At 40.8% G+C, this 16,770-nt stretch overlaps 1 protein-coding gene across 4 annotated transcripts in view; it reads left to right on the forward strand.

Moving 5' to 3' along the window:
- The window catches only part of CRIM1 (cysteine rich transmembrane BMP regulator 1), a 184,175-nt gene that overhangs the window by 161,878 nt on the left and 5,527 nt on the right, over positions 1 to 16,770 (forward strand). For all 4 annotated transcript variants that reach the window (XM_066611539.1, XM_066611540.1, XM_066611542.1 and 1 more), the window contains 4 exons: positions 1,871 to 2,086; positions 7,540 to 7,761; positions 12,323 to 12,517; positions 15,351 to 15,470. In XM_066611539.1, the coding sequence (XP_066467636.1) occupies positions 1,871 to 2,086; positions 7,540 to 7,761; positions 12,323 to 12,517; positions 15,351 to 15,470 (753 nt within the window). The remainder of the gene's footprint in view (positions 1 to 1,870; positions 2,087 to 7,539; positions 7,762 to 12,322; positions 12,518 to 15,350; positions 15,471 to 16,770) is intronic.

The following is a 16,770-nucleotide window of genomic DNA, read 5'->3' on the forward strand; positions in this document are numbered from 1 at the left end:
ACTGGTGGAGAAGGGACAGACATTTTCAATCCTCCAAGTGGCCTGGAAAACGATCCCGTTCAATGCAGAAAGGAAGTAGATGTTTTCCAAGACAAACAAGGGAGAACTTGTCCATTATTAATTACCAATAAATATAAAATGAACCAATTTAAGATTTGAAATTGAATGTTTATTATTTTGTGACTTGTGCGTTCATATTGAACATTAATTTCTTTTTGAAAAGAGCATTTTTATATTCTTCCTGTTAATACATTTCTTCCTATTCTCCATCAATGCTCTTGTTCAGTGGTTCCCAAACTTTTTGACACCAGGACCCACTTTTTAAAACAACGTGCTATCGGAACCCGCCTAGCTTTCCAAGACTTTTAAGAAAAAAGATCTAGAATTTATTTATTTATTTTATTCATTCCCTGCCTTTCTTCCTGAAGGGACCCATTTATTTATTTAAAAAATGACCCATCTCTTTTAATGAGGCAGCCCTAATGAACTTTAATGAATGCTCTCCTTCCTTTTCCATTTCTTTCCAGAAAAATAAAATAACAAAATCTTCTTTTAAAAATTCTTTATTAGGAAACATCAAACATGATACATTTATCTCTCTATATTTACACATGCTTGCAAACCGTAGGAGCTCAGCTTCTTGCAAACTGAAGAAGCTCAGCTATTTGTAATTTGCAGTTAGCTCCTGCAGTTTGCAAGATAATTGCTAACTGCTCTGCAAAGAACTCAGGTCCTGCAGTTTGCAAAATAGCTACTGAGCTCTTTTGCAGGGCAGTTAACAGCTATCTTGCAGACTCCAGAAGCTGAGTGTTTGTAGAGTAATTAGTAGTTACCTGCTTTTTGAATAGCATCAGGGCTTGAGGCAGTTTGTTGCCTGATCTTGCCATCACCTGTGTTTACACTGGAAGCTTTGCTCAGCATTTCATGAAACCAAAACTCAGGTCTCCACCCACTAGTGGGTCCCAACCCACAGTTTGGGAAACAATGCTCTACTTTGAATGTTATTCTGAATGTGAGATATAGCTATATTCTAACCTAGCTATGGTTAACATGCAACCTGTGATAGTTGTGTGCAACCTCCTGGTCTTAGAAGTAGGCTATCTTAGAATGCCAGGTGCAAGGGAGTGGGAACATGCAGGTATCTTGTGTTGTGTGCTCCCTGAGGCATATGATGGGCCACTGTGAAATACAGGAAGCTGGACTAGATGGGCCTTTGGCCTGATCCAGTGGGAGTCTTATGTCCTCTGCAGACACACAGAAGAACTATATGACGTGGTTTTTGTGAATTAGCAAAATGCCTGATATAGAGGCAAAAGAAAGGCCTATATATTGCAAGGGTCTTAGGAAGATCAGTTCATCTCTTAATGAAACATGCAAAAACTAAATCCCTGCACATAGTCCTTATTAATGGAAGCTGAGACATCCGAGTTCATGTATTGGCCCCACCCAACAATCTTGCTGACAGCAGTCTATTTGCGTTGTCACATAATATTCAGTGGAGGCCACATAATCTCCATTCCGAGTTCCATTTCTTAGCCAAACTCAAGTGGTAACATATAGGAAACTGGCTTTCATATATAGCTGCTTGTATATCTTCACATGTAATAGATACAAAGGCCCATAGCCAGGGAGACAGACCAGGGACAGACTGCACTTGCTCCCAGTGTGGAAGGGATTGTCACTCCCAAATTGGCCTTTTCAGCCACACTAGACGCTGTTCCAGAACCACCTTTCAGAGCGCGATACCATAGTCTTTCGAGACTGAAGGTTGCCAACATGATGAATAGATACAAACCTCTGAAGTTAATATAAGAAATGTTGATGGTGGCGTAATTTTCTGTTACTTTGTGTTTGAATTCTATTTTCACAGATGAATCCACAGTACAGAAGCCAGAACTTAGTAGTTCAACCATCTGCTATGTTCCAGGAGGAGACTACTTTGTGGAAGGAGATACATGGAGTATTGATTCTTGCACACAATGTACCTGTCATAATGCACGAGTGTTGTGTGAGACAGAAGTGTGCCCACCTCTTCTTTGTCGAAACCCTTCTCGTACCCAGGATTCATGCTGTCCACAGTGCCCAGGTTAGTCTTACCTAGCAGTCTCAGTACAGATTTTCTAGTTCACCTGAACTAATTCAACTGAATTTCCCTCTGCAGATTTCCAGACAAATGTTTACTGTCACATAAGAAGAGTTATGCTGGATCAGACTAAAGGCCTATCTAGTCCAGTTTTTGGTATCTCACAATGGCCCACCAGTTGCGTCGGGTAGCACACAAGACAACAAGATACCTGTATCCTGTACTCTCTTGCATCTAGCATTCAAAGATAGCCTATTTCTTGATCAAGGAGGTTGCATATACTCAGTGGCTTGTAACTGAGTATTCCATATTGGCTCAATATGCACATAGCAAAAGCTAAAAATTGGCTGGAGCTGCTGGACTGATTGGTAAACTCCCTCCCACTGCTGCTCTCCCTTTTTTCTCAGCAGCAGCAGTGGTGGTAGTGGCTACCACAGCCATGCACCCACTCTGCCACTGTGCTTTTATTGATCTGGTCTCACTGGTGTCAGAGTTGGAGCCACCTTGGAGCCTCCACTTATCCCACTGCCGATACACAACATATGTACGCATGCTGTCCTTCTGGCCCCAGTTAGGGATCCTTTCCAAATGGCTGCCCCCATTTGTACAAGGAAGGCATTGCTGGCTTTGCCTTGAATCCACATCCCTTTTTTCTTGTTCTCCCCTCTGAGCCCACCCCAAAGAAGATTTGCAGCCATGACTGGGGTGATGGGTTTTGGAACGCAGTAAGAAGCTATTTGCAAATGGTCGAAGCAAGCAGGGCTGGCTTTCATGTTGTCCTTTCCAATTCTTTGCAGCTGTGATATGGGGCTAAACAGCAAGCAACAGATCCATAGCCAGAGAGCAGGCTCTCCCCCCCCAACCATACAAGAGTGTATGGGCATTCGGAAAGGATCCCTAACTTGGGCTGAGAGGGCTGTGTATCTGTTACGTTCTCAGTCTTTCTAATGCCGCAACCCACTTCCAGTGTGGAGCCTGGCACCCTGGAAATTTGGCAGTGACATCTGGGTTGTCAGACTTAACACAACCCCCCGAAAACACTTTGCGACCACCCCCTCCCCCCCATTGGGAATGGCTGCTTTAGTTAACTCAAGAACTCTTGGATGGATGCCATCTGGGTCTAGTATTGATCTTCAATTTGTCAATAAGGTCTGAAATGTCTTCTCTTTTAACCTCAGTTTGACTTAATTCTTTAGTCAGAAGGGACTGTTCTGGCAGTGGTATTTACCCATGGTCTTATGAACTCATATAATTCTCTGCAGTTCCCTTTCATCACCCATTTCCCTCCTTCACTGTCCAGCGCACCAGCCGCTTCTCTAGCAGGTTTCTTGCTTCTAACATACTTGATGAAGCTTTTGTTATTCCCTTTAATGTTGGTGGCCATAAGCTCCTCAAAGTCTTTATCTCTTTGCCAGAGTTTGTGTTCATTCATTTCAAATTGGGGAGGGGTGTGTGTGACAGGGAATATCTTGGGGAAATGTTTTGGAGAAGATAAGCAGTAGATAAGTCAAGAGTTGAGCATTTATTTTGTACTTTAAATCACCCATCTTAAAACTGCTTTTGCTTCCCATACTTCAGCCATTGAGTTTTTGCTGGGTGCATATGCATATAACAATGGTCCAGTTCAGATTATACATCAACTACCCGACTCACCATGCAATGAGGAGCATGAGCCTACATGTTTCACCTCTACACTTTGCACCTCATCCCACAGATACATATAGTCAGTTCTCGTTATACACTAGGGCAGGGGTGCCCAAACCCTGGCCTTGGGGCTACTTGCAGCCCTCGAGGCCTCTCAATGCAGCCCTCAGGGAGCCCCCAGTCTCCAATGAGCCTCTGGCCGTCCGGAGATTTCTTGGATCCGGCTCTGGCCCAACGCAACTGATCTCAGCATGAGGGCAACTGACCTCTCGCATGAGCTGTGGGATGAGGGCTCCCTCCACTGCTTACTGTTTCACGTCTGTGATGCAGCAGCAGCAGCAAAGGAAAGGCCAGCATTGCTTTGTGCAAGGCCTTATACAGGCCTTGAGCTATTGCAAGACCATTCATTCATTCATTCATATAAGTTCATCTTTAATATATTCATTTATGTAAACCTATGTAAATTTATTCAAATTTTAAATGTAAATTAATTCTCCCTCCCCCCGGCCCCTGACACAGTGTCAAAGAGCTGATGTGGCCCTCCTACCAAAAACTTTGGACACCCCTGCACTAGGGTTAGGTTCTTGGAAAACCTTGTGGGTATCAAATTAGTGGATACTGAATCACTCAGCCTATGGGAAAAATGGGGTTAGGTTTCAGGGAGCCCTCTTCACAGTACACTCTATGAACTTTATGAACCTGAATATTGAAGTCTATGGGGCTGGATTATAGTGAGGGCTCATCAACATCTGATGCTTCCTCCTCCACACTGGCTAATCCCCCAAGTCCTTGAAGGTTGCTGGCCCAACAACGTGGGGAGAGGGTTACTTCATGCTTACTCCTCCTCCACATGCCCCCTGGGCTTACCTCAGCCCCAGCCCTCAGGTAGCCTTCCAGAGACCACTCATCATCTGTCTCACATCATTAGCAGGGTTGTAAAGGTTCCACTTGAGATAGTGGAGCAAGTCTGGAAGCACACACAAATGAGTGTGACAATGGTCTAGAGGGTAGAGCCTCTGTTAGCCCAAAGATAACATTGAAAGGTTGCCAGTTCAAGGCCACTCGCAGCTCCCTGAACGGGGAGACCTTGAAGCAGCTGACAAGCTGAGCTGAGTTATTCCATCTGCACTTCGGTGTGAGCAAAGAAGTGTCTTGGCTGCCCTCCATGTGAGAGATGAAGGAGCTGCTTGTCAGCCTGCATGGGAGAACTGGAGGCCAGAAGTGAGACCAGACCAGGAAGATCCATCTGAAATGTTGTGTGGTTCTTGAAAGAGAGAACCCTTCTATGATTGTAAAAATCCCCTTGAGGGATTTAGAATCACCTGCCTATGTAAACCGCCTTGAATAAAGTCAGAGGAGTAATCTGATGACCAGAAAGGTAGTATATAAATACCTATTATTATTATTATTATTATTATTATTATTATTATTATTATTATTATTATTATTATTATTATTATTATTATTATTATGCCTGTTTGATGTTGGAAATTGACCCCATCCAGACAACTTTCTAAAAAAAGAGGACTATAATTGTCTGAATGTGATTACCACAACCCTTCTCCTGTCGGCCATATACAGTCTCTTTCTCTCTCCCTGCATGGCATCAGTGCTACCTTCTGCTCATAAGGGAGGTCACTGTCTCTTTTCCTCCTCTTCCTGCAACTTCCCTTGCCCCTGCCTGCCCTGTTGTGGCTGTGCTAAGTCCCACCCCAGTACTCTGGCACAAAATTCACAGATAATGAGAACAGTCATGGATAATGAGAGGTAGGTAGCAATTCTGCCCCTTGTAGATAAGCAAATTCGCAGATAGCAAATCTGCATATAAAGAGAACTGACTGTAATCACATACAGGATGGCTTGTCTGAACATTTAATTTAAATACTACATAAAGTTGTACTTAATTCATGTGGGGCAGTTCAGACAAAATATTCCCCGCCACCATAATATAATATGGGAAGCAGAATTGCATGCCAAGAAGATGAATGAGATTTGTACTCTTCTATCCCTCATCTCATGATAGTTGGGCCAGTATTGTTTTAAATGGTCCAATTATTTTTAAAACACATTATTTTCTCTGAAACTTTTAAAAATTGCTATGTTAACAAAAACCTTAACTAGGTCCTTTACTGGCAAAGGTAAAAATGATACATCAAAATATCTATGCACTCTAGAAAGGACTACTGTGACGAACAGAGTCCAGAATAATTATTCCTCCCCTTTATAGCTTAGTCACAGAGATTTAAAAAAATGAAAAACTGAATGACCAGTTTCAAAAACTGAAAAACTGAGTGACTGTAGGATTCCTTATATTTATAGAACAAAGCCTGTCATCATGCCAGCTCTAAAAGTCACAACCAATCACTGATGGTGCTGAGCAATACATTATTGCAAGGGTATATTAAAGGCCTACACCCATTATTTTAAATGTAGACAGTATATCTGGAGAGAGATGTGCCTTTTTCATAAAAAGCATGTTTTTTAACTACATGTCTTTTAACTACATTTAATATGTAGATGAAGGCTATGCTTGTCACTTCCTTCCCCCAGGAGCTGCATGAGCCATGAGAAGGAGAGTTGCTCCAGTTCACTGTCTACAATTTCTGATGGTGCTAACTTGATTAGACCTACTGTACTAGTTCTTAAAGAACAGGGAAGTCTGTGATAGCCAATCACAAATGTTAAACTCCAGAAATATCTGATGGCAGAATCTGCACTTTATATCACTAAAAGATTGTGAACAAATGAAAGATACTATGACAACTGTTGAGAATTAAATCGTTCATTTTTCTAATATCGGTTTTTAGGTTCTTTTACAACAATATGAAATGACAACAATATGAAACTTCACAAATTCACAATTTTCTGTCATTTTGTAGAACATGTGCTGTACTTCAGTAATTCTCAAACTTTTAGCACCGGGACCCACTTTTTAGAATGACAATCTGTCTGGGACCCACCAGAAGTGAAAGCATGACCTAAAGTGACATCATCAAGCATGACCTGAAGTGACATCATCAAGCAAATTAAAATAATTATAAATAAAGTAAAACAAATAAATAAGGGGAAGCCAACCCTGATCCACAAAGTGAATTTTCTCTGTAGCCTGCCTAGAATAACACCCCACCACCACATAAAGAAAACAAAAAAATCAGTAAGATTTTCAGCCCTACCCAGTGCCCAGTTCAATTTAAGTTCTTATATTTAAACGATATCACTATAAGGACTTACCTAGCTTTACAAGTCTAAAAAAGAAACAAAAACTCATCTTAGCAGCTCAAGCTTCTGTTTTATTCTTTTTAAAGGGAGGGGGGCTGCCTTCTGAAGCATTTGTTGAGCTACCCTTTCATCAGATCATGGCCATTCTGGTGGCCTTGCCTTCCTCTTTGCCTAACCTGATCATGAACCAAGGCGCATTTGCTTACTCATAAATAAATGGAACCATGTAGTTCAGTTTTGCTTTCCTTAGGGCTCAATACGTTCACCAGCTTGGAGGGAGGGACTTCCTTCTCAGTTGTTTTTGCAGGCTGTGTTCATCAAATTGGAACCATTCTGGTGTCATTGGATTCCTCTCAGTCTGCCCTTTCCAATGGACTAAGGCAAGTTTGCCTACTCATGAATAAACACACAATATGGCTGTTTCACTTTCCGTACAGCTCCATACATTCACCTTCTCAGTTATCAGCTAAAGCTTTGGGACCCACCAACAGAAAGGTCATGGCCCACCAAGTGGGTCACAACCCACAGTTTGAGAAATCCTGCTCTACTGAGTCTCACCCACATCTTGTTTTCCTGCATGTTTGTATTCATAGATGAGCCTGTTCAGTCTTCCTCATCAAGCAATGAGAGCATACCCAGTTACTGTAAAAATGATGAAGGTGATATTTTTCTGACTGCCGAGTCCTGGAAACCCAACGTTTGTGCTAGTTGCATTTGCATGAATGGTGAAATCACCTGCTACTCTGAGTCTTGTCCACCAGTGTCCTGTGACAGGCCTGTTTTGCGAAAAGGACAGTGTTGTCCTTATTGTATAGGTAAGTGGTCAAAAAGTAGAGAGATATTTGATGGGATAAATTTTTCTCAGTCACACTTACTCAATGTAAAGTACATGCAATTTCTGTCTGCCTTTTGTATTTTATTTATGGCATTGCCTGGTTCTGCTAGTAACTGTGATATAATTACATATAGAGTTGCCCCATTGTTTTCTAGGTATCAGTAGTTTTCTTATACAATGTAACTTAGTTTGAGCCATCTTCTAACTTGTCACACACGAATATACATTCTGGAATTTGTCTCCAATGCATTCTGGAAACAAATATATATATATTAAATTAACATTGTGGGATGTTGGTGTTGGCACTTTTGTTAGAATGAAGCAGGGGCCAACTATCTATTGCAATAGTCAGTGGTTCCAAACCAGTTAGAATTACTTACGACGAAATCACATCGAAAAGCAATGAATTAGTTGCAACTCAATTTTCTGTTGGTGTCAGCGGGGCTAGGACCAGAACTAGCTGTTAGGGTGCATATACAGTGGTGCCTCGCAAGACGAAATTAATTCGTTCCGTGAGTCGTTTCGTTTTGCGAAATTTTCATCTTGCGAAGTGCGATTTAAAACAAACCAAAAAAAAAAAGGAAAAAAATTCGTCTTGCGAAGCATGGCCATAGAAAAATTTGCCTTGCGAGTCACCAAAAAAATCGCAAAACGCTTTCGTCTTGCGAGTTTTTCGTTGCGCAAGGCATTCGTCTTGCGAGGCACCACTGTAGTGCTGATGCTAAAAACAATAGCCCTATATCTCCTCTATCCCCATAACATCTAGCGATACAAAATGTGCAATCACACTGCATGTTTCTCAGCCACTACTCTATATTAACTGCTGCTTAGTAGCAAAATGACATCTCCTTGTTATTATCACTAGTCATTTCTACCAAGAAGGGGTGACAAGATGCAGAGCTGCTGTTTTCAGTAGCAGCCATGTATCCATCCTAATGGCTTGTTCTAAATCATAGCTAATTAGCTAGATTGAGGCATGTTACAGGTTAAACATGAAATGTAGATATGCTTCTGTATGGCAAACTGATGTTGGACACATCTAAATTCTGAACATAATTTTGTTATATGAAGGTTCTACCTTTTGTGCTTCAGTGAACATTTAAAAGTCTATGCCCCATCTCTATGGGTGATTTGGGCATTATCAGGCCTGAAGAGAAGGGGATGGGGGGAACAATGACAGAATAAATAATAATAATAATAACTTTATTTTTACCCCATCTTTCTCCCCAAAGGGACTCAAGGCGTCTTACAACAAGTTAAAACAGATTAAAAACATAATTTAAAAACAGATAAAAGCATTAACTCATATCATAAAAACAGTAGTCAGATAAAAAGTAGTCAGGTAGAAAGACCATAGAGCAGCAAATCATAAAAGAATCAGGCCTGTGACCAAGAATCCCCAGGGCTCAGACTTCCAGAGGGCCTGGGCCATGACAAAACAAACTGTACAGTACAAAACAAATTTATTACAAAATAAATGTGAATATCTCCATCTCATCCTAGCCAAGGCTGCATTTCTATTACAGCTTTAGCCCAGTTTCAGTGCACTTCTGGAGAATGCATTCTGGAAACTGCAGTTTAAGTGTAGTTCTAACTGCTCGCAGATTCTTCATCCAACTACATTCCCCCCCCCAATGCATTGGGGCAATAGAAGTGCTTTGAAAGTGGATTAAAGCTGTAGTAGAAATGCAGACCAGATCTTCTCCATAAGCGCCAACATGTATTGGTACAATTGAAACGTGGGAAAACGCCTTGAGACCAGAACTACTAGGCTCCAGTAGTAGGTCACCTGGTTCAGTTCACAGAATTCCCAGAACCCAATAGTAACCTCCACCCCTTCTAGCTTAGTATGTGTCTAGAACACATGACGTTGGATTAAGTCTACATGTGTTTTGGCATTGTTTGATGGTGAAATTAACAGTACAAAATACAAATATAAGCCTGGAGCACAGAAAAGGAAAAAGGGGGGGGGAAAATGAAATATAAAAAGCCAGGCAAGTTTATTTTACTTGGGGTTTGTTTCAAAATCATCACATGTAAGGAGGGAAATACTGAAAACCAGTCCTTAGATACCCAGGCATTATTAGAATAAAAAGCAAATGAGGACTTTGCTGAGGTAGAAAAAAAATGCAATAGCACTACAAAGTAAGGAAATTATCCCATCAGATAAATGTTTTCATTTAGTTTCAATCTTGGGCATGCTAAGGTAAAGCTGTCAATTAAAAAGTTGTTCTAAAATGTAGCAACACCTGGTTTGTAGGAAAATTTAGGAAGGGGGCCCAATCAGGCATCTTGCCCCAGGCCCAGTGTCAGCTCTCAGCAGCCCTGGATGTTATTTCTAACCCTTTCTTACCCTCCACCTTCATGATTAGATTTTGAACATCAGTGTATTGCACTTCCTCATCAGAACTCCTTCACTATACTTTTTTCATTGTGCATTGAACTGAATTTCCTAATCATGAAAATCCAGTAGTTACCTGAGGGCACAATCCTAACCCCTTATGTCAGTGCTTTCCAGCACTGACATAAGGGCATGCAGCTCTGAGATAAGGGAACAAACATTCCTTTACTTTGAGGAGGCCTCCATGAGTGACACCCAACTGCAGGATGCAGCAAATGTCCCATTGGCACCGCTATGCCAGTGCTGTAAAGCACTGACATAAGGAGTTAGGATTGCACCCTGAATGTAAGATCTGTCTGACACTGATATTGATACAGTATGTCCCTTTTCATGTCAGCTGTAAAGGACTTTATGCTGCCAGAACACAGTGTAAGGCCCACACAGGATTGCAGCCTTAGAGATATAGTAGGATAACACGTACTAAATAAAATAAAATGTTGTAAGGAATTGTACAATAAGGTATGGAATTTATCCATTACAGTATTTACATGCTGCCACTTAAAGAAACTTCCATGCACCTATGATTGAGTTTCTGAGAGTCCAGTCCTATCCAACCTTCCAGTGCCAATGCAGCCTTTACCATTGTCACTGTTGATCTCACAGATAAGTTGAGGGCAGGTTTTGAGCCAAGATCATGGAACTTTCTATTACCCTCAGATAATTGAGGGGGGTTAAACTTAGGGGGTGTCTGACTATAATTTGGTCTGATTTTACCTGAGGCCAGATCCTGAAAAATAACCTACCAGTAACTGTTACCTTATAACTGTATGTACAGTCTCTGATTTATTAAAAATATAGTAAAAGATTATAAAATACACTTTTATTCATTAACTTTTTTAATTCTGCTGTTCACAACCTTTTTGTAAACACCATCAGAGTAAGTGCACTGTAAGCAACATACCAGTAGAACCATTAATCAGATCCTTCTTTAAGGTGCCTGGTATATTAAACCAGAGGCGCTACATATAACACATAACTGGGAATGTGCAATTCAATTCACAGCAGAGAGACAAGCAACAAGGACTGAGCATGAGCAAGTACAGCTGCACATAGTTACAACCTGATTTACTCAGAAGTAGACCCATTGCTCTCCAGTGTTGGAAACTCAAGTCACAAAAATGCATGATTTTGGGTGACTCTGTGAGTTGTGTGCATGGAAGATTCTGAAAAAGACTTGAGTCAGGACCCCCCCTGACTCAGCATTTGTCCCCACACTTGCTGAGTCAATTCTACCTGTGTCTGGGGAGTTCTTGCTAACTGTTTTTGCGATGTGAAAAACCTTGTGGAGCCATAATTCTGATTGTGGAACACAGGGAGTGCACAGGGAATCAGGCAGGAAGAAGGAGGCAAGAATGAGCTCTTTTTCTCCATCTCTGATAGGATGGAAGGAACCAATGATCGTTGGACAAACTGTGGGCATTTGTATATTTTTATTGGCTGAAGGAGAGCAGGAGGAGGAGCCCAAGGGGTTTCTTGCCTTACAATTGGCTGCAGAAGTCCACAGAGGTGGGAGAAAACTCTTTTGCCCAGTGCTGCTTTCCAACCTTATGGCTTCTCTTGTCTCTGTTGTTACTTGGAGAAGGAAGCCCCACTGAATGACCAGCTGTAGAGAGACTACTTCTCAGTGGAGCTGAGAAAGATTGGGCTGCCCGGGTGAACCTCGCAGCTGCTGCTCATGACTCTCCTCCCTCTCTCTGCTTCTGTCCTGGCTCTCATTCAGTCCTCCCACCCCTCCTGCCCTCTTTACAGATGAGTGGGGACAGCAGGGGAGTGTTCAAAGAGAGCTCCGACACACACACAGAGCCTGGCAGCAGCCCCATTTTTTCCACAGTAGGCTTTTTAAAGGGGGGGGCAAGTCAACTTGAGTCCATTAGAGTCACTAAAGAGTGACTCAGAAAGTGCTCCCATTATGACTCTTTTTTGAGTTGAGTCATGTGGGCGGTGACTCAACTTGAGTCAAGCCCCACTGGATTTTCCAAACACTGTTGCTTTCCATGGGTTTCAGCCAGGATCCCACCAAAACATTTCAGCCAACCAGCCTTTTCAGTCACAAAACAGGGCATACGACTAGTTGTTTCTTTTTACCAGTTAGTTGAAATTGTTTCCTAACCCCCAAACTATGGCAATATTATTTCAACAGAAGACATAGCAGCAAAGAAGGCAGTGTGTCACTTTAATGGCAAAACATATGCAGATGAAGAACGCTGGGACATTGACAGCTGCACACATTGCTATTGTCTGCAGGGTCAGACCCTTTGCTCTACAGTCAGTTGCCCTCCTCTTCCTTGTGTGGAACCCATCAATGTGGAAGGAAGTTGCTGTCCTATGTGCCAAGGTAATTTATTTTCATACGGTTTATCTCATTTCATACGGTTATCTCATATTTCATACGGTTTATCTGAACAGTAACTTGTTCAGAATTTATCAAAATAGTGTAGACTTGTCACAGACAGGCAAGTATTATGCAAATACATGTTTGCAAAATTCATTGTGTAAGCAGACTGTCTTATGTTGGAAATATAGGAAGCTACTTTATACAAATCATGTCTTTTGTCTATTAGTTCAGTATTGTTGACTCTGACTGATAGCAACTGTCCAGAGTTTCAGACAGGAATCTTTCTCTGCCCTACCTAGAGATACCATGAATTGACCTGAAATCCTTCAGCAGCAAAACAGATGCTGTCCCATTGAATTACAGCCCCTCACTTACCTGTCTTACAGATTTCTGTTAGTCTGAAAACTGAGTAAAAGTGTTTGTGGTTGTTCAAATGCCATACTTGAGTCAATCAGACCTAACCACAGTGGCTCATACCCTGGTGACATCAAGACTTGACTACTGTAACGCGCTGTACTTGGGGCTGCCCCTGAAGACTGTCCAGATATTGTCATTAGTACAGAATGTGGTGTCCTGTATGATCTAGGGAGCTCAGCAATTTCATTCCATTCAACCACCACTTCTTCAACTACACTATCTGCCAATTAGTTTCCGAGGAATTCAAGGTGCTGCTTTTGCCCTTTAAAGCCCTATATAGCTTAGGCTGAAGGTATTTGAGGAAGCATCTCTTATGTGAACTGGCCTCTCCTCTAAGATCAGTTGAGAAGGCCTGCTATGTGTATCACACACCTGGAGAAAGCCATTTTAATAAAACTCACTCTTGTTAGAATTAAGAACTGTGCCCTCCCTGCTAGCCTTCCAGTGAGGCCTCAAAACTTTTCTTTCTCATTTTGCTTTCCCCTCATGAATATGTTGTTTGTTTGGATCTTTGTCTCTGCTATCTGCAGTTTATATTCATACTTTTATATTCATACCTCATAATTTTAGATATGCTTGGTTCCCTGCTGCTACAGTTTTGTTTTCGATATTTTATTATTTTATTATTTTTATGGGTAGGGAGAGGTTAGCAGTAAATAATGCCTTGTATTTCAAGTCAGTGCTTGGAATACAGAAAATATTTGTTTTATTTTATCTCAGAATAAATTATTCAGTCATTCAACTATATTTTAAAGAAGTATATTTATCAGTTTCAAAGTCATTGTTCCACAATACTTCTTTACTTGATTTAAAACAGATAAGATTTCTGTGCATTTATAAATTATGTATCATGGATCTTTTGTACTGTTACAATCTGTTGATAAGATTGAGACCAATACAGGTTGAGTCTCATTATTATTCAGGGTTATTCAGAACTCACTTGGATGGCAAAAAACGAACTAAAGCAAAGCAATTTAAAAAACAAAGTCCCTTTGCTTTGGTGATTTTAAAACACCCTTGCTGACCTTTTGAAACGCACACAGAAGCAATCAGTCTCTCTCCAGGCGCTTAGGCTTCACTAGGAGGCAGCAATCCCTCCCTTCACCAGGAGCCACAGCAAGGGGAAAGAATGGAGTAGGTGATAATCACTGCCATTTAGCCTTCTTTCACCTGCTCAGGGGGAAAGGAGGAGTCTGCCTTATGCCTGGAGAGAGAATGATTTATGGATTGTAAACTGGCTGCCCTATTAATGAGGCTATTGTTAAAGGACAGTTTTCCTTTAATTTAAAGGGCTCTTCTCATCGCATGGATAATTAGGTTATACCTGTAATCCCTTGCATGACTGTCTCCCTACAACAGTAAAAAGTAATTTTTTAAAACTGTGATTTTAAAGGGATGCATTTTTCCCCTTCTCCAGCGATCAGCACATTCCTTCTCATTTGTAGTGGCCACTTGCGTTGAGTCAAATCTTAGTATAAAAAATCTGTGTATAACAAAGTTGGACCTGTAGTAGTTTTGCAGCTTCCAAATTTTAATTATCCAGAAAGTTTTGATGATGATAGGAACTGCTTTCCTATTTTTACTCTATGTTCATTGGGGACATATATGGGGAAAATAGAAAAAGAACAGTCCCTATCTAATTCTCTTGCTCTGTTCTCAGCTTTTTTCCAAGATAGGAATGACACAAGGGAAGTAGCTTTTACTTGTGGTTCATAAACATTACGTGCTCAAGAGAGACTATCTGATTATTGACAGTGCTCCTAATCATATATAGAAGGATACTGTATAATTGCTCCTTAGCTTGTTTTTTACATACTAGGCAGGAGGTCTGGTCTAGAGGGTAGAGCCTCCATTTGCCTGAAGATTAACATCCACAAGGTCGCCAGTTCGAGGCCACCGGCACCGTGCGACCTTGAAGCAGCTGGCAAGCTGCAGCTGAGCTGTTCCATCTGCTCGGAGCGTGGGACGATGGAGGCCAGAATGTTAAACCAGATCGGAGTGTAACACCTTGAATGTAGTGGTTCTTGAAAGAAAGAACCTTCTTTCAATTTGTAAAAATCCCTGCGTGGATTTAATAAGCCTGCCTATGTAAACCGCCTTGAATAAAGTCTTGAATAAAAACCAAGAAAGGCGGTATATAAATACTGTATATTATTATTATATTATTACATACTACTTTAAATTCTTTTTCTGGAGTCAGAAAAATATGTTCTAGTAGGAAACGTGATGAAAGACATTAATGTTTTGAAAGAGATCTCAGACAAAAATTTAGTTATATGTTACTTTTGTGAGAAGCAGTTAGAAAACCAGCATAAAGTGAAATGTTATGAGGCAGCAAACAAAGGATGAAAAGTAACTTTATAAATAAATAGGAGTGGTTGCTATGTGTTTATCTGACAATTATAATGTTTTATAGAAATGTATGTACCTGAACCTACCAACATTCCAATTGAGAAGACAAATCATCGAGATAAGGAATTTGAAGTACCAGTTTGGCCTACACCCAGTGAAAATGACATTGTTCATATCCATAGAGGTGAGTTGTATTTCAGCTAGTCATGATTGTCATGAATCTGAGGCTGTTCAAAATGACCCAAAGATGTTTCACTCTCCAAGAAGTCTCTTTTGGAGACTATTTTCGACACATTCAAATGGAACTTGGAGAACCATCAGAGTTCTGAGAGCAGTGCAGTATTTTTTTAATACCCTTCTCCCTACTTACATCCCCCTGAAAGTCTACTGACAGCCCGAGGGCTGCATGATCTGGGGCACAAGGGCTGAATTGGAGGAATCTTCAGAAATTGGAATGTACTGGGTGCAGGCAGAAGTGTCTTTCGACTCACAAAAAGTGCCTTTGGAGCCAACCCTTTCCAAAGATTGTTGCCAGCAGGGAATGTCAGGAAAGTATTCATTGAGACACCAGACAAACTCATCTCTTATTAAGGGACATATTCCTCTGAAGTATAGTAATTTCACAGGCCCTTATGAGAGAGAGAGAGAGAGAGAGAGAGAGAGAGACTGTCCAGCCGTTAGGATATTGCAATACCTGAATACTTTCAGTCAGGAAAAGTTGCACATTGGAAATGTTTACCAAATTAAACTGTTGATTATGATTATTAACAAGGGACTTATCACAGAAATGTTTAAATATAAGGCAAGATCGAATTATCTCCCCATACAAAGTCGCCAACAGAGAACAAAGGAAAGATCTATAATACAGGGTTACCTGATGGCAGTTACTATGCCCTGAATCCAGAGATTTGCATGAACATTGAACAATTCTTATGAACTACAAGAAGAGCCCTGCTGGATCAGACCAAGGGCCTATCTAAGCTTTGTAGCTTAGGGGACTCTTCCGAGCAGCACACAATGCAACATGAAGGGCTGCAGACTGTGGAGATAATTGCCTACTTTCCTGTGCACAAACAGAATTGCCTTTTACTTGCACACAAGCATTTTTTGATCCAGTGTCACATGTGTTCAGATACAGATATAACCACTATTGGTGCAGTAAAATACTGCATATTATCATATCTCTTACCTTGGATAAGTAAAAATAATGAATGAAAGATAAGATGATGTACAACAACCAGAGGCTAGGGTAGTTTAAAATTTCAACAGAATAAATAAATATTTGCATGGAGATTATCTTTGTACTTCTTTTAAGCATAGTTAAGTATGATTTGACATAAAGCCATATTTTAGGTGTCTCAAAATCTTTCACAATGCCATCTTGACTCCTGTCCTTTTCAAAGAGGCTTGAATGTCTCTTTGAAAATGTCTACTCTACACATTTTTCTAAAGGACTTTCAGATGTTCTTATTTGAACTTTTTTG

Source organism: Tiliqua scincoides, chromosome 1 (genome assembly GCF_035046505.1).
Source record: "Tiliqua scincoides isolate rTilSci1 chromosome 1, rTilSci1.hap2, whole genome shotgun sequence".
Lineage (NCBI taxonomy): Eukaryota > Metazoa > Chordata > Lepidosauria > Squamata > Scincidae > Tiliqua > Tiliqua scincoides.